Raw genomic sequence first — 22296 nt, 5'->3', positions numbered from 1 at the left:
ATTCAAGAACGCATATGCCTAGGATCATGAAACTTTATAGGTAGATTGATCATGACTCGCAAATGACCCCTTTTGATTTTTAGGTCACTAGGTCAAAGGTCAAGGTCACGGTGACCCGAAATAGTAAAATGATTTTCGGATGATAACTCAAGAACGCATATGCCTAGGATCATGAAACTTTATAGGTAGATTGATCATGACTCGCAAATGACCCCTTTTGATTTTGAGGTCACTAGGTCAAAGGTCAAGGTCACGGTGACCCGAAATAGTAAAATGATTTTTGGATGATAACTCAAGAACGCATATGCCTAGGATCATGAAACTTCATAGGTAGACTGATCATGACTCGCAGATGACCCCTATTGATTTTGAGGTCACAAGGTCAAAGGTCAAGGTCATGTTGACCCGAAATAGGAAAATGATTTTCGGATGATAACTCAAGAACGCTTTTGCCCAGGATCATGACACTTCATAGGTACATTGATTGTGACTTGAAGATGACCCCTATTGATTTTCAGGTCACTAGGTCAAAGGTCAAGGTCACAGTGACAAAAGTCGTATTCACACAATGGCTGCCAGTACAACGGACAGCCCATATGGGGGACATGCATGTTTTACAAACAGCCCTTGTTACTTTGACAAAACAACACTTAACCTGAATACCACAATGGATTCCACCCAAACAACCCCCCCCCTCATACCAGAATCCCTTCCCCCCTCCAACCTTACCCATTACCACACCCACATTATACCCCCCTCACCCCCACCCCCCCCATTTTTTGTTTGTTTTAAACATCTAATAAATTACCACACCCCACATTATACCCCCCCTCTCACTCCCCCTACCCCCACTCCCCCCCATTTTTATTTTATTTTTTTTTAAACATCTAATAAATTACCACACCCCACATTATACCCCCCTCTCATTCACACCTACCCCCCTACTCCTCCACCCCCCACCCCACCCCCCAATTTTTTAACATCTTATAAATTACCACACCCCAAATTATACCCCCTTTCACCCCCACTCCCCCTACCCCCCCCCACCCCAACCCCATATTTTTTTTTAACATCTAATAAATTACCACACACCACATTATACCCCCCTCTCACTCCCGCCAACCCCCCCCCCCCCTAATCTCCCCCCCCCCACCCCCCTACCCCCCACCCCCACCCGCCCCCCCCCCAAATATTTTTTTGAAACATCTAATAAATTACCCCACCCCTCATTATACCCCCTCTCATCCCCACCCCCCCCTACCCCCACACCCCCCCCCCAATTTTTTTTTTAAACATCTTTTAAATTACCACACCCCACATTATACCCCCTGTCACCCCGTCACCCCCCTACCCCCCCCCATCTCCGCCCCCCCCCCCCCCCAATTTTTTTTTTTTTTAAACATTTAATAAATTACCACACACCACATTATACCCCCCTCTCACTATATTATTTTATCAATTAAAATATGCTAAGACAGGGTTGTTTGCATACTCTTAGTAAGATGTTATCTCTCCAATTCCTGACACATGACCAGATGTGGTACTTCCTTGTGACACAAATGACAGGCCCTTTCCCCAAAGTCAGATAAAAACCCCTGGTAACAAAACTCCAAGCGCAATTCTTAGAACCAGTCAAATATTGCACCTTGTTTCGTGACGTAGGCGACATAGCACATTTTTGAGTGGTTGAAATTTAATTTTAATGGTTTCAAAGAATTTGCAAAATTCTCAGCGGAATCATAAAATTACAGCTCCTGCTTAGGAAATTCGTAGAGACTAAAGTCTTGATATAAAGCAAATGTTTATACGAAATAAACACCTACCACTTTCTTACTGATAACACAAAATTCTTTCATATTTTTTATTAGAAGCTCGCTGGAGATGATTTCAATTAAACTTCCGCCATTTTTTGGGCAATTTACAGTTACTTCCCTTGAAATGCGTACCGTACTGACTCGGAGGCGTATCGTGAACCGTACCGAGGGGAGACTATTACGATATACCGTCCCATGGAGTACCGTGACACCCTTAGTACAATGGTTTCGGGATGATAACTTACATTAGGTCAAAGGTCAAGGTCACAGTAAGAAAAAACGTATTCACACAATGGCTGCCACTACAACTGACAGCCCATATGGGGGCATGCATGTTTTACAAACAGCCCTTGTTGTAGTTTAATTCTGAGTTTTCATATAATTTCCAGACCGGGAAATGTATGTCATTGAAATATTGTAAATTCCTAGAATTGCTTTTAAAACTTAGTCTGTAAAATTATGTTATTGATAGAAACATGTGTTAAATTGTTTTAGGTACTTCGTTGAGTCCTTTCAAGTATAAAGGCGATGTTTTTGTGTAGAAATAATTTATTTACATTCTTCAGTCATTGTGACACCTAAATAACAGCATCTGAAAACATTGGTGTTCACAGAAATGTGCATGCCAGTATACAATTACTGAATTTTCAATTGAAAACTTGCATTGTCTTTAACTTCATTTTGGTTTAAATATTGTTCTTAAGAATACTGTGATTGTGTTGTGATTTGTTAGTGTGAATTGTTCAGTGCTGTGTATATTTTTCAATTCATTTTTATGCCCCCAGAGGAGGGCATATAGTGATCGCACTGTCCGTCTGTCTGTCTGTCACTTTGCGTTTAGGTTTCGAAAAATGCTCATTACTTCTATGTCGCTTCAGATGTAACCTTCATATTTGGTATGCATGTGTAAATGGACAAGGCCTTTCCATACGCCTCAACATTTTGACCCCTGTGACCTTGACCTTGAGCTTAGGGTCCGCATTTAGGTTTCAAAATCTGCGCTTTTGTTTCTAAAAATGCTCATAACTTCTAATTCAAAGCGTTTATAGGGGGCATATGTCATCCTATGATGACAGCTCTTGTTCCAACTATCATTATGTTAATAAATTTGAGTTGATGACATGATGTATAGGTCTTATGAATCCCAGTCCGGTCGTACAATTTTATTAAGTCAACAGGACCCAATGTCCTATGACCTTTAAATACTTTTTGGAATGCCTGGTTTTGTCCGATCTTCATTAAACTTTTTGCAGAATATTTTTATGCCCCCCTTCGAAGAAGAGGGGGATTATTGTTTTGCACATGTCGGTCCGTCCGTCGGTCTGTCTGTTGGTCCGTCCACCAGATGGTGTCCAGATGATAACTCAAGAACTAGAAACTAGGATCTAGAAACTTCCTAGGTACATTGATCATGACTGGCAGATGACCCCTATTGATTTACAGGCCACTAGGTCAAAGGTCAAGGTCACAGTGACTCTAAATAGTAAAATGGTTTCCGGATGATAACTCAATAATGCTTAGGCCTAGGATCATGAAACTTCATAGGTACATTGATCATGACTGGCAGATGACCCCTATTGTTTTTCAGGTCACGAGATCAAAGGTCAAGGTCACAGTGACTCGAAACAGTAAAATGGTTTCCGGATGATAACTCAAGATTGCTTTCGCCTAGGATCATGAAACTTCATAGGTACATTGATCATGACTGGCAGATGACCCCTTTTGATTTTTCAGGTCACTAGGCAGTGATTTTTTTTGCCAGAAATTACAGCCGATATTCGGCTGCTTCCCAATTGCAAAAAATGACGTTTTTTCCCAAAAATTTGATTAAAATTTCCCCAAAAAAAGACAAAATTTTCCCAATAAAGCCAATAAGATTACAATGTACATGTAATTTAGCGATAATTTCGAACGAGTGCCTATCGAGTTGCCGAGTCGTTGCCGAACAACAACTGACTTACGTATTTTTCGCGAATTTAGCCGAATACGATTTTACGTTGCTATCCACATCTCTCTCTATATTGCGGAGGATACCGACGATAGTCGATGTATCCCGATTGTAAACGCCTGTTTGTACACACGCCCAAGATGGCGGCAAGCAGACGAGAAATTTAAGATGAGCGGCGAAAATGATAAATAACATTCAAATTAACAACGGATATCATATGGTTATTACGGAATAATTTAATGCGTGTGTCAATTAACGCAAAATACAACATTTGAGATAAAAACAACAAATATTTATTACAAATCTTCACAGTGAATGTGCATCACGGAAATCAGTGTTGGGAAATTGGAGTAAGTCTACCGTTACTCACAAAGTTAGTGCATTTAAAATGAGTATCGTTCGGAAATGGAAAGAGACAAACATGATATGATTTATATGTTAGTGGATCTGTGTAAAATCAGATTCATATGCATATTCTGCTTTATTATGTTTGTCACGCTTTACAGTTTACTGAAATAGCATTGAAGTGCAAGATCATGAAGATGTTGAAAGGTAAAGAAATGAAATAAATTATTTTAACTCTATTTAATACATCATTGACATAGCAAGACCACTAAAGCGTTTTTTAAATAAATATTTGTTAATGTTTTCACCATATGATATTTAATTTAAAAGAATACTGAATTAAATTCTTACTGTTAAAGAGGTTATGATTAAATGGTATATTTAAGAATCTATATAGATTATTGCAAGTTCAATATGAATGTGGAGGGATATTAACTTAACATTGTCTTCATTGTTAGAACACATTAAATTAGCACTTTATAATATAAAAATGCTGTCAAACATACTTTAATAATTTTAATTCTGTTCTTATAATCATATTTATAATGTTTCCCAATTTCATGGTTTATCGCGCTATTTTTCCCAATTTCATGGTTTATCGCGCTAATTTTCCCAATCCAAAAGGCACAGGCTGTAAGAAAAAAAAATCAAAAAAAATCACTGCTAGGTCAAATGTCAAGGTCACAGTGACACAAAACGTATTCACACAATGGCTGCCACTACAACTGACAGCCCATATGGGAGCATGCATGTTTTGCAAACAGCCCTTGTTTTCTAATGATATAGCTGGAAAGAGGGACATGCTTCTGACATGCCGATGGTGATACCTTGCAAACACTCTACACATCACATTAAAAGATCACCTGAGCACAACATTCTCATGGTGAACTTTTGTGATCAAATTTTGTCCATCTTTTGTCGCCCCTTGTTCGTCATCAACATTTGCCTTTTGAACACCCAAGGATGGCATTTATTGGCAAATCTTCATAAAACTCATATAAAAACATTTTGTCATAATGATATCTCGGCCACGAGTTAAGTCTGGTCGTGTGAGATAAAAACTAGGTTACATGAAAGAACAATCTTGTGAACACTCTAGAGGACACATTTATTGCCCATTTTGTTATGAAACTCTTTGTCAGAACATGTGTCCAAATTATAAACCTGATATATTTAAAACTTGGTCATGTCTGGTTCAAACAAATAGTTTGTAAGACACAATTTAAAAGAAGCCTGTTCACACTCAAGAGGCCACATTAATTGTCAAATGAAACTTAGTAACAACATTAATCCTATTAAAATCTTTCATACGTCCTGAAAGCTCAAGAAGAGTAATACTGTATCAGACATTCAGTCCGACAACCATGTTTGCCAGATCAATACAAGATATACATGTAATCACTTAAACATGTTCGTGGTCTATCACAGCAAACATACTTTCGTATTGAAGTCCATGTCAGGGGATATAACATTATGCATATATTTTATACAAATTAATACAAACTTACAATATGCATATTATTGGTAAAAACAAATCATTTGTTTGTACAAATCACATTACTCACATGTATTGTCAAATCTTCATGAAACTTGGTAAAAACATTTGTTCCAATGATATCAGTGGAATTCAAAACTGGTCCTGTTGGATGTAAAACTAGACCATAACGTGAAATTGATGAATAGGTTTGTTAACATATTTCAACTTGAAGTTGACATTTATTTCACATTGTTTTCATGACACTTAGTAATATTTGTCCCACTCATATCTCAGACTAGATCATAACTGGGTAGGGTGAAAAACTAACTCACAAGGTCAAACTGAATAAAACTCTGATGAAAGTACACACTGATTGTATAATCCTCGTGAGAGTATTTGTTCCAATGATATCTCAGCAGATTTGAAAACTGTAGACTAGGTCACTAGGTAATATAAAAAGAAAAGACTATGAACACTGAAGAAGTAATATATGTTTCCTCAATAATATTGACACTTGCTTAACATTGATTCAAGTGATTTCTCCGTAAAATAAGATTATTTATTATTTATATCTTATTTTGGTGCGGTAAGTTTTGCTTATGTTGCTATAGTAAAATCAGTTTTACACTTAGGAAGTCACATGTGTGACCCACTTTTAATGAAACTTGCTCAACACATTGACAGAGTGTGATATCATGATATGTGTTCTGAATAAAAAATGATTATGTTTTGTTTAAAAAAAATGACCACCAGAGGCAGTTTGCATCACCAGACCAGGAAGTGCTATTGTAATCACCTTTTGTCAGGTGTCCGGTGTAGTTGGTGTGCGGCATGCAGTGTTAGGTTTCCGATTTGCACCGTTTTGATACCACTCGTCAGGTGTAGTTGGTGTGCGGCATGCAGTGTTAGGTGTCCGATTTGCACCGTTTTGATACCACTCGTCCGGTGTAGTTGGTGTGCGTCATGCAGTGTTAGGTGTCCGAGTTGCACCGTCTTTGTTACCACTCTGGATGCAACATGTGTAATGTATTATCAATGAAACTTGGTCAGAATGTTTATCTAGACAATATTAAGGCCAAGTATGAATCTGGTTCGTGTGCATACAAAACTCCATCATTGAATACGCCTGAAATCAGTGACAGAACTTCACGTTGCAAGCAGCACAACCATGTATATGAATCCATTACAAATCAAATGGTTGGCTAAGAACGCAGGCTTATTTAATATAGTAATTCCGATGTTTTTCACATTGCTATTAACCACATAAAACTTGTCTTGTATGCACTAGTTGAAATTCTTCTGAAAAATGGTTTTAAAAAGTTATTTGGCAAAAAGCACAACTTACCGGTGTGTTTACATTCATTAGCATCAATTTGTGAACCCCATAAAGTCCTGTAATCCTGCATCCTGAATATGTGTCAAGGCTGAGTTCAAATGTTTGTGTCATGTGCTTGTAGAAAGTAGATTAGCAGATGAACAATAACACATCATTTGTGCCACTCCAGAGACAAGATTTCATGACTCAATCTGGACAAAACACAGAATGTGTATGTTCATAATATCTAGGCCAAGTCTGAAATTGGATCACATGCGTCTAGAAACAATGTCACCAGGTCAAATCTTAAACTAAATTCTTACCACTCTAGTGGCAACATTTATGACTCATCCTTAATGAAACTTGATCATAGTGTTTTTGTTGACAATACAATTTAAATGTTTGAATTTGGGTCAAGTGGAGGCAAATAATAGACCAACAATTGAAGTATTCCACAATGCATGTTCAGGAACTCAGATGAGCCCTTAAGGGCCATGATGACCCTCTTTGTTCATATGTTATATGTTTGTCATTAATTTCAATATAACATGAGGCTTACATTTGTCATACACACAAGAAAGGCAAGTGTGGGCTATTATGATAGGAACTTACCAAGCATTTTTGCAAAGCTCACATTTTATGGAGTGGTTTGCAGTCGTCATATGTTGAAGTACAAAGCCACGGAAACAGTGCTTTTTATTCGCACGACGTTTTGTCCTTCACTTTCTGGCTGTCATGTTTCTTTTTAGCTCACCTCAGCACAACATGCTCATAATGAGCTTTTGGGATCGCTTTTTGTCCGTTGTGTGTCGTGCGTCGTCAACATTTTGCCTTGTGAACATTCTAGAGGCCTATTCCGATCTTCATGAAACTTGGTCAGAACACTTGTCCCATTGATACCTTGACTGAGTTTGAAACTGGGTCAAAAACTAGGTCACTAGGTCAAAAAAAAGAAAAACCTTGTGAACACTGTATAATTCACATTTGATGCCAAATCTTCATGTAACTTTGTCAGAATGTTTATCTAAATCATATGTTAGTTGAGTTCAAAAACATGGCCGCCAGTGGGCGGGGCAGTATTCCTTATATGGCTTTAGAGAAACCTTGTTAACACTCAAGAAGTCACAATTTTTGCCCAATCATCATTAAACTTGGTTGAAACATTGGTTTCATCGATATCTCGGACGAGTTTGAAAATGGTCCAGATCGATGAAAAAACATGGCCACCAGGGGGCGGGGCATTTTCTGTATATGTTTATAGTGAAAACATGTGAACAATCTAAAAGTCACAGTTTTGGTCCAATCTTCAGGAAATTTGGCCAAAACATGTGTTTTCTGGATATGACGGTTGAGTTTGAAAATGCTTATGTTTACTTGAAAAACATGGCCACAAAGGTGCGGGGCATTTTTATGTCCCCCACTATAGTAGGGGGGGACATATTGTTTTTGCCCTGTCTGTTGGTTGGTCTGTTGGTTGGTTGGTTTGCGCCAACTTTAACATTTTGCAATAACGTTTGCTATATTGAATATAGTAACTTGATATTTGGCATGCATGTGTATCTCATAGAGCTGCACATTTTGAGTGGTGAAAGGTCAAGGTCAAGGTCATCCTTCAAGGTCAGAGGTCAAATATATGTGGCCAAAATCGCTCATTTTATGAATACTTTTGCAATATTGAAGATAGCAACTTGATATTTGGCATGCACGTGTATCTCATGGAGCTGCAAATTTTGAGTGGTATACGGTCAAGGTCATCCTTCAAGGTCAGAGGTCAAATATATGTGGCCCAAATCGCTTATTTTATGAATACTTTTGCAATATTGAAGATAGCAACTTGATATTTGGTATGCATGTGTATCTCATGGAGCTGCACATTTTGAAAGGTCAAGGTCAAGGTCATCCTTCTAGGTCAAATATATGGGTCAAAATTGCTCATGTAATGTAACTTCTGCAATATTGAAGCTAGCAATTTTAAATTTGACATGCATGTGTATCTCATGGAGCTGCAAATATTGAGTGGTGAAGAGTCAAGGTCATCCTTCAAGGTCAAACGTCATATAGGGGGACATTGTGTTTCACAAACACATCTTGTTCCTTATATGGCTATAGTAAAATCTTGTTAACACTCTAGAGGCCACATTTATTGTCTGATCTTCATGAAACTTGCATGGTCAGAAGATTCATCCCAAAAATATCTTGGACAATTTCAAAAATGATGCCGGTTGGTTGAAAAACATGGCTGCCACAGTCTCAGCCAAACATGGCCGGACCGACGGTCATGTCCTGTAAAATTTTATAAGGTCCGGCCTGTCAGTCAAATATACAGGGCCGATTGTCTGGTAAAATAAAGAGAACCAATTATTTGGTTTGTAGATCTATAGGTCTAATTGTTAACGGCTCTGAAAGTTTTCTGAGGTGAAAAACTAGCGATAGCGTCTTTATACACGTGCTTTTCCATACTAACGCTCTTTTTGCTGACAGAATTTTCCGAGGGCATTTAATTGGTCCATTTTTAGCTCACCTGTCACAAAGTGACATGGTGACCTTATATGACCGTGTGATGTCCGGCGAGCGTTGTGTGTGCGTGCGTCCCTCAACAATTAGTTTGTGTAGACAGTAGAGGTGACAGTTTTCATCCAATCTTTATGAAATTTGGTCAGAATGTTTATTTTGTTACAATCTGGGTTGGGATTGTATTTGGGTCATCTTGGGTCACAAACTAGGTCACTAGGTTAAAAACTAGGTCACATAATAGATCAAATAATAGAAAAACCTTGTGTAGACTATAGAGGTCGCAGTTTTTATCCAATCTTTATGAAATTTGGTCAGAATGTTTATCTTGATAAAATCTGGGCTGGGATTGTATTTGGGTCATCTGATGTCAAAAACTAGGTCACTAGGTCAAATAATTGAAAAATCCTCAACAATGTGTTTGTGTAGACAGTAGAGGTCACAGTTTTCATCCAATGTTTATGAAATTTAGTCAGAATGTTTATCTTGATGAAATCTGGGTTGGGACTATATTTGGGACATCTGGGGTCAAAAACTTGATCACTAGGTCAAAAACTAGGTCAAATAATAGAAAAACCTTGTGTAGACAATAGAGGTCGCAGTTTTCATCTAATGTTTATGAAATTTGGTCAGAATGTTTATCTTGATAAAATCTGGCTTGGTCATCTGGGGTCAAAAACTAGGTCAAATAATAGAAAAAACTTGTGTAGACAATAGAGGTCTCAGTTTTCATCCAATCTTTATGAAATTTGGTCAGAATGTTTATCTTGATGAAATCTGGGTTGGGATTGTATTTGGGTCATCTGGGGTCTAAAACTAAAGTCATGCAATTTCATAGGTATATTGAGCATGACTGGCTGATGACACCTTTTCATTTTCAGGTCACTAGGTCAAAGGTCCAGGTCACAGTGACTCGAAATAATAAAATGGTTACTTTTTCTTGTTTATCAGATAAAGCCCACAGTTTCCATCTGATTCTTTTCAAACTTGTTCAGTGTCTTTATATTAATGAGGACTCGAACCCTATTGATTTTCAGGTCACTTGGTCATAGGTTAAGGTCACGGTGACTCGAAATAAGTGAAATGGTTCTAGATGTTAACTCAAGAATGCTTAGGCCTAGGATCAAGAAACTTCATATGTACCTTGATCATGACTGGCTGATGACCCCCATTGATTTTCTGGTCAATAAGTCAAAGGTCAAGGTCACAGTGACTCGAAATAGTAAAATGGTTACTTTTTCTTGTTTGTCCGATAAAGTCCACAGTTTTCATCTGATTCTTTTCAAACTTGTTCAGTGTCTTCGTATTAATGATGACTTGAACCCTATTGATTTTCAGGTCACTGGGTCAAAGGTCAAGGTCACAGTGACTCGAAATTGTAAAATGGTTTCCAGATGATAGCTCAAGAATTCTTACGCCTAGGATCATGACACTTTATAGTTACATTGATCATGGCTGGCAGATGTCCCCTATTAATTTTCAGGTCAAAGGCCAAGGTCACAGTGACTCAAAACAGTAAAATGGTTTCCGGATGATAACTCAAGAATAGTAAGGATCATGAAAATTAATAGGTACATTGATCATGACTGGCATATGACCCCTGTTGATTTGCAGGTCACTAGGTCAAAGGTCAAGGTCACAGTGACAAAAAAGTATTCACACAATGCTGCCACTACAACTGACAGCCCATATGGAGCATGTTTTACAAACAGCCCTTGTTTAAAAAGAGCAATATCGAAGCAATAACTCCAGAAGACTTCCCCTCGAATATGACACAATTTTGAAATCCCACTTGTTTACATAATTAATTCCACAGTTTTCATCCAATCTTCATGAAACTTGGTAATGACATAAAATTTTGTTCAAATGATATCAGTGGAGTTCAAAACTGGTTATGTTGGATGTAAAACTAGATCACTAGGTAAAATTGAAGAAAAGGTTTGTTGACATACTTGTAGATAACATTTATTGCATATTTTTTTCATGACATTTGGTAAGAACATTTGTCTCAATCATATCTCAGACTAGATCATAAATGATAAGTGGGTGCTGTAGTGTGAACTCTAGAGGCCAAATTGATTTTATAATGCTCCTAAAAGCATTTGTTTCAATGATATCTCGGCCGATTTTAAAACTTTTGAAGTAATAACATTTGTCCAAATGATTTCAAGGTTGAGTTAAAAGCTAGATCACTAGGTCATATTTAAAGAAAATATTATGAACACACAGTAAAAGTTTTATATGTTTCCTCAATATCCTAGAAACTTGCTGAACATTTATTTGAGTTATTTCTCCACAAAATAAGATATGATTTAAGTCAATTAATGAACATGTCTTCGATGCAGCCGGTAGTTTTGCTAAAATTACATGTATCTTTTTTTTTTTACACAAGAAGTCGCATGTGTGACCCGCTCTTAATGAAACTTGCTCAAAACATTGATAAAGTGTGCTGTCATAATATCTGTTCTGCATAAACATTTAACTTTTTTTTTAAATGTACACCAGATGTTGGGGCTGTTTTAATCACCAGACCAGGAAGTGCTATAATTGTAATCACCCTTTTCGGTGTAGTTCGGTGTGTGGCTGTAGTTTTAGATGTCCGTTTTGTACCGTCTTTGTTACCACTTTAGATTCACATTTTAATATATTATCAATGAAACTTTAAACTTTGTTAGAATGTTTATCTAGACAGTATTAAGACCAAATATGAATCTGATTCATGTGCGCGGCCGGCGCATACAAAACTTCATTATTGAATACGCCTGAAATTGGTGCCAAGATTTCACGTTGCATGCAGCACAACCGTGTATATGAATTCATTACACATCATATGTTTGGCCAATAACAAAGGCTTATTAAATAAAGTAATTCCAATGTTTTTCACACTGTCATAAACCGTATAAAAAACTGTCGTGTATACACTGTTTGAAATTCTTTAAAAAAATGATTTAAGTTATTTGAAAAAAGCATCACTTACCGGTGTGTTTACATCCATTGACATGAATTAGTGAACCCTTTAAAGTCATGAAATCCTGCTTCCTGAATATATGTCAAGGCCGAGTTCAAATTTTGTGTCATTTGTGTGTTGAAAGTAGTTTACCAGATGAACAATAAGAAAATCCTTTGTGTAACTACAGAGACCATATTTCATGACTCATCCTGGAAACAACTCAGAATGTGTACCGGTATCTTGACAATATCTAGGCCAAGTCTGAAAGTGGATAACATGCGTCTAGAAACAATGTCACCAAGTCAAATCTTAAACTAAATTCTGAACACTCTAGTGGGGTCAAACAATAGACCACCAGTTGAAGCCTTCCACAATTCATGTCCAGGAACTCAGATTAGCCCTTAAAGGGACTGTCAACCACGACGAAGAAGAAAAGAAAAGTTGTAAGATACCGTATGTTTTTACCAATTATAAGTTTATATTGATTAAAATAGCAAGACTGGTATATTACATTACTTGAAAAAAGTTGTTAAGTTTTCATATTTTCAGTATATTCGGTAATAAATTTTACTGGGTATGCAGTGTGTGAAATTCAGATTTTAAAGTAATAGCCCAAATTCTTATATACATATATAAAAAGTAAAATTTCTTACTAGCCCGACTATATAATTTTTTAATACCCACTAGCCCGAATGGATTTTCACTAGCCAAAACCCTTCGGGCTAGTGCGAATTTCGCACACTGGGTATGTCTACCAGGTAACTACTAGGCAAAAATATAAATAACGCCAGTAGATTGAACATCATCGTCACGTGGTAAACTCAGGAATGCAAATTGTGCATGCATAGTGAATTGTATACATTTTATATATAAAATGATCAATATACTTGCGTTATTTATAGTGTGTATATCATTATGTCACATATTTTCGCGATGTACTTTTGATATCACATCGCGAAATTGTATTACCTAATATACTGAAAATATGAACTTTTTTCAAGTTATGCAATATACCAGTCGTGATTTTTTAATCAATATAAACTAATAATTGTAAACAAATGCGGTATTATACAACTTTTGTTTTCTTTGTCGTCATTAATTATAATATGACATGATGCCTACATTCTTAATACTCAGAAGAAAGTCAAGTGTGGGCTATTATGCAACAAATTATGATGGGAGCTAAACATTTTGAAACTATTATATTCAAAGAAATGGTTTCATAAATGATAACATGTTTAAATGCTAGATCAATTCGCCATGTTGGTGCAAAAATTGCTATGTGCCTTCTCATTTCAATGTGATATGATACCTTTTTGCACCAAGGGGGCAAATTATACTTTTGAAAAATCACTTGAAATTCGTCCATTGCTTTACATTGGACGGTAACAAGAATTTATCTCTTGATTAAAAATTATGGAGTTTCAATATTTGTCAATATACTTGTGATTTGTGTTGAAATGGTTGAGTGTATGTGTGTATGTGCTTGTCCATTGTTAATTTTTACAGTATTTAACAATAAGTATGAATTATCACATCATTCTCTATCTATTTATTAATGAAGCTAATGCCAATTAATGCAAGAAAGCAATTAGTAAAGAGGAATTAAGTTCTCATAATTTATAACATTAAAAAAGAAAAATATTATAGTAAAAGAGACATATTAACGGCTTATGCACAAACAGATTTTATTTTATACTTAGATTGCCATTTCATAAGAATTATTTCAATTTGAAACACTGAAAACACTGAATGTCTTAATAAAAACACACTTTGTCCTGTGGCACTTTAATCAGTATAATAATGATGAGTTAAATATACATAAATTATGTTATGCACATGCATTCTAGTAATGACATTACTAAAGAGTGGTAATAGCATTATAATTAATAAATGCACAATTTGTTGTTCAATGCGGTTTGCATTATTTCTCAAACGCACAGTAGATAGATACATATTTATTTATATATTTTTATTTTAATAATAATCAATATAGTATTGCCTCTAGAAAAGTCACATGTGAATTGATGTACATGTAACATGCATTGTTATTGTATGTGCCTAAATTATTTTTGTTAAAATGCCCCTTTAAATTTGTATTATAATTAATATCGTTTTGGGGTAAACAATTGGTTATTGGTCAGTTGATTACTATTCAATCACTTTATGTCTCCTGTGTGGTTGTTTTTCAGACTATGCCAAGTAACTCCATTACCTCAGGCTGCCAGAGGGAAGTTAACCAACTTCAAGAACCTGTCTGTCAGAACGGAAAATACTCTTTCACAAATGAAACAATGTCAGACATATCAGGAGGACAGAATGAAGTATCTTAAGGTTTCATACAAAGAACATGAGAGGCTTATTGTGGATGGTTTGCGTGTGAATATAGTATCATATTTACGCGAATGTGAAACCAGCACAGTTAATACAACACATGAACATATGCAATACCCTATCAGTGAAATGCGTGAGGGAATCAAAAATTTATTAGCAGATTTTGAGAAAAGCACTATTAAGGAGAAGAAAGAAGAGCTAAACCTGAAACAAGCTCCTCTCAAGGTTTTGAGAAACAGCTGCTTTAGACTTCACTATGAATTGTTCCATCTCCATGTAGCCATTCCGAAAGTACTGGGTAAGCCTGAACTCTCTTTTATTGCCAGTAAAAAATGTCTGGAAAATATAAAACAATCTGATATATTTTTAAAAGAGAACTTTTCAAACCATGTTTTTACTGTGAATGGGAAGTCTGTGCACAATGTGAAAATGCCAAAGGATTCAGAAACATGCTGGATCACAGCAGTATGTGCTCTCCCAAATGGACAGGTCCTGGTTGCAGACAGATTTATTAAAAAAGTCAAGCTTCTGAGCCAGCAGTACCGTGTGGTGAGCCACTTGGATGTGAGGGATGAGCCACGGGACATGTGTCTTATCACACCCACTGAGGTTGCAGTGGCTGTGCATGATGAGGTCCAGTTTATCACAGTAAGCCAGAGCCAGCTTGCCAAAAGCAGGAAGCTTAAGTTACAACATGAATGTACAGGTATTGCCCACAATCAGGGTGACCTATATATCTGCTCTGGTACTGCTCTGTACAAGTTCACATTGACTGGCAAACTGGTCTCCTGGCTCTATGGAGAAAGATCAGCTGATTTAACAGGTAAGAATCATGGTGGATTCATCCTAATAACATTTGTGATATGTACAGTGATTTTCTAGCTATTTTAGGAAAAAGAGTCTGGTCAAATTGATATTTTTAAAATCGATAAAATGGGACATTGGGGAATTTTGTTATCGACTAAATGGACCGATTTTTTCTTAACATCAAATATTCGGTCTTTTCGAAACTAAGGGCAAACAAGAGTTGTCTCGCATTCAGGTAGGTATCGGGTAACAAGTAAACGAACCAAAAGAAAACAAGTTATGCTTCTCAGATCTCTGAAATCGTAATATTTACTGTTCATTTCAATTTACGTATACAGTTATTTCTTTATTGATTGATATACTTATATACTAGTTTGTGTACATTAGTATTTTAATGCTGTATTGCCATATAACTTTGCAACCAAAAGCTTTTCATCAGTAAAAGTTAAGCACCACTGATAAATAAGTTTTCTGCTTTTAAAACTGTGCCTGTTGCATTAATCAATTGATTCCCAACATTTGTTACGTTCCTGTCAAGTATTTCATTGATTCATTCACCTCACTATTGTGGGTTTATTTTAAATATTGATTGATATTCTTCTGTCACTGTCACACTTTACTATCAGTTTCTGAAAGAAAAATTGTTTTAACATCAATTTCATACCAGTTAACTTTATTTTCTTGATTTAACGATAAATTCATGATGATGTTTTTTTAACTGATTTTTTGGTTTAACCCTTTCCCTGATAGACCTCTTATCTGATCTGCCACTCCAGGCCAATACCAGTCCTGCTGTTCTGATAACAGTGACTCCATATACAGCTGATAAGCCTGACTACACCATCTCAATAGGGTTATTGGGAAAATAATGGAAACATTCTCAACTGTTACACCTGTCTTGTTTAGGCTTAATTTTCACTTAGTTTCTTGCATTTCACATCATTTGTATCAATGTAAATATTGTATAGAAATAAATTCTCATTCCAACCATATAAATTTTAAGTCTGTATTCTAATAAATAATACGAGGATATAAGTTATAACAAGTAATACAAGCGTATGCGAATGCAACAAGAAATGCAGTGAGAACCCCCACCTTAAAATATTGAATTGTAACATTAGGCGATTAATCTTTTGATTTGTCTGCATTTTGTTTTTATTTCAGACTCCATGCAGTTTTCAGATCATAATCTCTGTGCTTTATTTCCCGAACTCGTTAGTTTCTGGACACGTGTGCTACTGAAAAAAGCCATCGGGATTGCGTTTTATGGCCCAAACAAGTCCAAAGTGTCTAGTATCCCGTGTGTTTTATCCCTAAATGTTAGATAAGCACATGCATTATTGATTATTATGTTGGTCAGTACAAAAGACCTACTGAAAACCACCGACTGCATCTTTGTTTTATTGCTCAATTAAGCAGCAATAATCCAATATCCTGTATACTACAAAAACACCAACTTTAGATTAGCACGTGTCGTCTGTCAAAACCATGATTTTATATGTCAGTAAATATATCGAAGTAATTCTCGTAAATGATCTTGGAAACGGGACTTGCTTTAAACATTTAATTTTCATAAGATTATGATTTCATTATGAGAACCAAACAAACATACACAGACAACATAAAATATAAATAATTATGACAAATTAAATGGAAAAAAACGTTGGTCTATTTTCGAAAAATCACTTTTACTTTCTCCCAATTTCCAGAAAATGACTTGTACATATTGCATTAAGTCTAAATATAGACGACGCTGTTAATTGGTCGTTGTAAAAGAATATTCATGAACTGTACACGGCCCTTTGCTTGCAATCAGATACAGTACAATAATTGTTGCAATATTGAAGGAACTAAAATATGAAAATGATACAGCGTTTATTACTTTTATTTTATTCAGGAAAATGTCAAAATCATTTGCGAGATGCCCCAATACTTAAATGGAAATTCACTACGAAGCTTTTACGTTGTTGTCTGCGCTACGCAGTTTTTGTTATAAATAAATACACCCACGCCTATTTTCGCGCTCTTTTTGTCCAAACAAAGACCTGACACGAAAATATCATGGGCATATACATGTATTTATTTCTGGCTACAATTTGTAACAGAACATTAACTGTACGCGATGCGCGCACACCACATTATGTTATTTACGCTAATTTGAATACCATTGTCCAGATTGGACACCTATTTCATCAAATCTTTAAATAGAAACATATGCCGAAATTTATTTGACACTTTAGAAAAATGTCGGATGTTTGTGTTTATGAGTTTTCTTGAGCAATTTTGTCGTCAATATCAATCAGAATTTGCATTTGAAAATGGACATTGGGAATATACAGGATTATCGGGTAATGGATAGACACGGCCAAATTCGCATGTATGTGGTAATCGATAGAGACGGTAATAAACGCATGTATCGGGGAATCGATAGACTCGGGATTATACGCATCTATCGGGGAAAGGGTTAAATAGCTTCTTTATAATACTGTGTGAGAGTGTTGTGCTTGCAGGTCATAGTTCAGTGTTTTGTTGTTTATTTGTCCACTGACAAAATTAATTGAGCGGGTTCTTCTTCATCTACAGCACTCCTTCTAGCACTCTCTTACACTACGGTTCATTATGCCCCCTTCGAAGAAGAGGGGGTATATTGCTTTGCACATGTCAGTCTGTCGGTCAATCCACCAGGTGGTTTCCGGATGATAACTCAAGAACACTTGGGCCTAGAATCATAAAACTTCATAAGTGCATTGATCATGACTCGCAGATGACCCCTATTGATTTTGAGGTCACTAGGTCAAAGGTCAAGGTCACAGTGACCCAAAATAGTAAAATGGTATCCGAATGATAACTCAAGAACACTTAGGCCTAGGATCATTAACTTGATAGGTACATTGATCATGACTCACAGATGACCCCTATTGATTTTCAGGTCACTAGGTCAAAGGTCAAGGTCACTGACCCGAAATAGTAAAATAGTTTCCGGATGATAACTCAAGAATGCTTAGGCCTAGGATCATGAAACTTGATAGGTAGATTGATCATGACTGACAGATGATTCCTATTGATTTTCAGGTCACTAGGTCAAAGGTTAAGGTCACAGTGACCCGAAATAGTAAAATGGTTTCCGGATGATTACTCAAGAACGCTTATGCCTAGGATCATGAAACTTCGAAGGTAGATTGATAATGGCTGGCAGATGACCCCAATTGATTTTCAGGTCATTAGGTCAAAGGTCAAGGTCACGGTGACCCGAAATAGTAAAATGGTTTCCGGATAATAACTCAAGAACGCTTATGCTTAGGATCATGAAAAATGATAGGTTCATGAAACGCAGTTGACCCCTATTGATTTTCAGGTCACTAGGTCAAAGGTCAAGGTCACGGTGACCTGAAATAGTAAAATGGTTACCGGATGATCATTCAAGAATGCTAATGGCTATGATCATAAAACTTCATAGGTACATTGATCATGATGCGCAGATGACCAATATTGCTTTTGAGGTCACTAGGTCAAAGGTCAAGGTCATGGTGACCCGAAATAGTAAGATAGTTTACGGATGATAACTCAAGAACGCTTATTCCTATGATCATGAAACTTGATAGGTACATTGATCATGACTCGCAGATGACCTCTATCGATTTTGAGGTCACTAGGTCAAAGGTCAAGTTCAAGGTGACCCGAAATAGTAAAATGGTTTCCGGATAATAACTGAAGAACGCTTATTCCTAGGATCATGAAACTTGATGGTATGATTGATTATGACTTGCAGATGACCCCTATAGATTTTCAGGTCACTAGGTCAAAGGTCAAGTTCTTGGTGACCCAAAATAAATGGTTTCCGGATGATAACTCAAGAACGCTTATGGCTAGGATCATGAAACTTCATAGGTACATTGATCATGACTGGCAGATGACCCCTATTAATTTTCAGGTCACTAGGTCAAAGTACAAGGTCACAGTGACAAAAAAAATATTCACACTATGGATGTCACTACAACGGAGAGCCCATATGGGGGCATGCATGTTTTACAAACAGCCCTTGTTACCTTCACCTCTGTCGTGGGCTCACAGACTACTTTCTACAGCATGTGACTTTTAGTCACATGATCATAGTGGCATATTCAAAATGACTGCGCCCATCGGCTTTGCTTTATCTGATAGTATTTGACGTTTACAACTGGGCGCGAGCTATTAAATTTTATTTCATGCACATATTTAACTAAATGAAGATATTGCAATATTAACAATGAGTCAAAGCTGTATATCTGTATTAGAAAATAATATAAAATTATACAGAAGCATCAATAATTAGTTGCTGCTTTGACTAGATTTTGAGTGAATGAGAAATGTTGAATATAAATATTGACCAAAGTAAACAGTCTGTTAATGATTTACCAATGCAATGCCAGTTTGGTACACATAGACCCTGAAGATGTTTATTCAAACTAATTCTATGGTAAAATACACATCTTAAAATAAATTGCAGGCCAACATCAGTACAGTTGTTTTGTTATTGTTGTTTTAACAATATACATTTCATTGTCGCATGCTTATCCTGAAAGGGGACAACTGGAAGCATCTATCATACACTTACAAGTTCATTCAGGAATAATGTTTAAAAAATACAAAATTTTATAAGAGAAATATGACAATCTGTCAAAAAAGTACAGAATCAAAACTGCACAGAATCAAATTAAGCTGCTATAACATACATTCAATTCTTTACATGATCTTTTAAATAAATAATAAATTGCAATACTTGTAATACTCATGCCTTTTCTCCGACTCTTTAAGCACCTTACTGCCTGAATCTAAGTTAATTTATTACTTTATCTCACCAATTTGTGTTGCTATAATTCTTCAATATCATGAAAGACATTAAAGGTTCATCATGTTTTTAAAGGCTGATTAGTTTAAATATATATTTGTTCAATTATTGCACTTTCTTAAGTACAATAACATTTGGTTAAGTGCCTAACATTAAATAAATTCAAAGGAGTAACCCAGTACCCTGTAAATCACACATATTTTCCCCTGTGCAAATTTCTGGAGAAAGACCTGCATTGCTGATACAGTAGTGCATGTCCTTGTTTTGTTCAATGTCAATATCATTATTCAGGATATTCAGAAGGTTCAGCAACGCATCAAAGTACACACATTTAAACAAACTTGATTACATATAACAGGATTTTTTAGGTATTCTTCGCAAGTGTAGAGGATGAGTTTAATAATAGAAAGCAATACGAGAAAAAGGGATGGTGGGGTGTAAATTTGAATGTCCTTAATAAATACTTTTTTGCCCCCGGATCGAATGATCTGGGGTATATTGCTTTTGGCCTGTCTGTCTGTCTTTCTGTCTGTCATTCTGTCCCAAAACTTTAACCTTACAGTTAAGTTTTGTAATAACTTTTGAAATATTGAACATAGCAACTTGATATTTGGCATGTATGTGTATCTCATGGAGCTGCACATTTTGAGTGGTGAAAGGTCAAGGTCATCCTTCAAGGTCAAAGGTCAAATATTTCAAACTTTTATATAGTAAAGTTTTGCAATAACTTTTGAAATATTGAAGATAGCAACTTGATATATGGCATGCATGTGTACAGGGGTTTTTCAGCACTGTCTGCGCCTCCGGACAACGGAGGCACTCCCAAAGCAAATGGACCGGATCCCAAACCGAAATTATAAAAAAAAATCCCAATTTCCCAAAAAAAAAAAAAAAAAAACATTTTTTTTTTTTTTTTTTTTTTTAAGAATAAAGTGTCTTATAACTTGTGTGACTAACCAGTGTTTGTTTTGGTCAAAAATATTTGCTATAAGGTTTTGACTGTTCAGTTCTTATCACAGAGTGAAACTGTAACTGAAAAACAAAACTGCAGTAATTGAATTAACGTTGAACATGCCCAATATTGCGTCTGTTTACATAAAGAAGACAAAATAACCAAATAAAAACAAATTTATTTGTTAAACCACTGAATTATTTAAGCATGATTAATTCACAATTTTTTCCCAAATGAGCCGTTTCATCGAAGCAAAAATTCCCAAAATGACCAATTTTGTCGATAAAAAATTCCCAATTTGGTCAGACTCCTTTTTCCCAAAATAGGCAGAAAAACCCCTGGTGTATCTCATGGAGCTGCACATTGAGTGATGAAAGGTCAAGGTCATCCTTCAAGGTTAAATGTCAAATTTATGGCGTCTGTCCGTCTGAAAACTTTTCCATTGGTCATAACTTTTTCAATATTGAAGATAGCAACTTGATATTTGGCATGCATGTGTATCTCATGGAGCTGAACATTTTGAGTGGTGAAAGGTGAAGGTGAGGGTCATCCTTTAAGGTAAAATGTCAAATATATGGCGTCTGTCTGTCCGAAAACTTTTAACATCGGTCATAATTTTTTTAATATTGAAGATAGCATTGATATTTTGCATGCATGTGTATCTCATGAAGCTGCACATTTTGAGTAGTGGAAGTTCAAGGTCAAGGTCATCCTTCAAGGTAAAAAAAACAAAACAAAAATCAAAGGGGCATTCTCATGAAACTGCACATTTTGAGTGATGGAAGTTCAAGGTCAAGGTCATCCTTCAAGGTCAAGGTTATCCTTCAAGGTCAAACAAAAATTCAAAGCTGCGTTATCATGAAGCTGCACATTTTGAGTGGTGGAAGTTCAAGGCCAAGGTCATCCTTCAAGGTCAAGGTCATCCTTCAAGGTCAAATGTCATTTTTTTTTATTCAAAGCAGCGTTATCATGAAGCTGCACATTTTGAGTGGTGGAAGTTCAAGGTCAAGGTCAT

The 22296-nt window shown here is 36.1% G+C and overlaps 2 protein-coding genes across 2 annotated transcripts in view; both read left to right on the top strand.

Annotated features, from left to right (window-relative positions):
• Nucleotides 1–22296, top strand: part of LOC127843152 (uncharacterized) — a 303491-nt gene that overhangs the window by 227258 nt on the left and 53937 nt on the right. The window lies entirely within an intron of this gene.
• LOC127842460 (uncharacterized) overlaps nucleotides 1–22296 on the top strand; it is a 63071-nt gene that overhangs the window by 2228 nt on the left and 38547 nt on the right. The window contains exon 2 of the mRNA XM_052372307.1: nucleotides 14553–15517. Within this exon, the coding sequence (XP_052228267.1) occupies nucleotides 14553–15517 (965 nt within the window). The remainder of the gene's footprint in view (nucleotides 1–14552; nucleotides 15518–22296) is intronic.

This window comes from Dreissena polymorpha, chromosome 1 (assembly GCF_020536995.1).
Source record: "Dreissena polymorpha isolate Duluth1 chromosome 1, UMN_Dpol_1.0, whole genome shotgun sequence".
Taxonomy (NCBI): domain Eukaryota; kingdom Metazoa; phylum Mollusca; class Bivalvia; order Myida; family Dreissenidae; genus Dreissena; species Dreissena polymorpha.
Note: the sequence above shows the minus strand (reverse complement) of the source record. Positions and strands in the feature narration are given on the sequence as shown.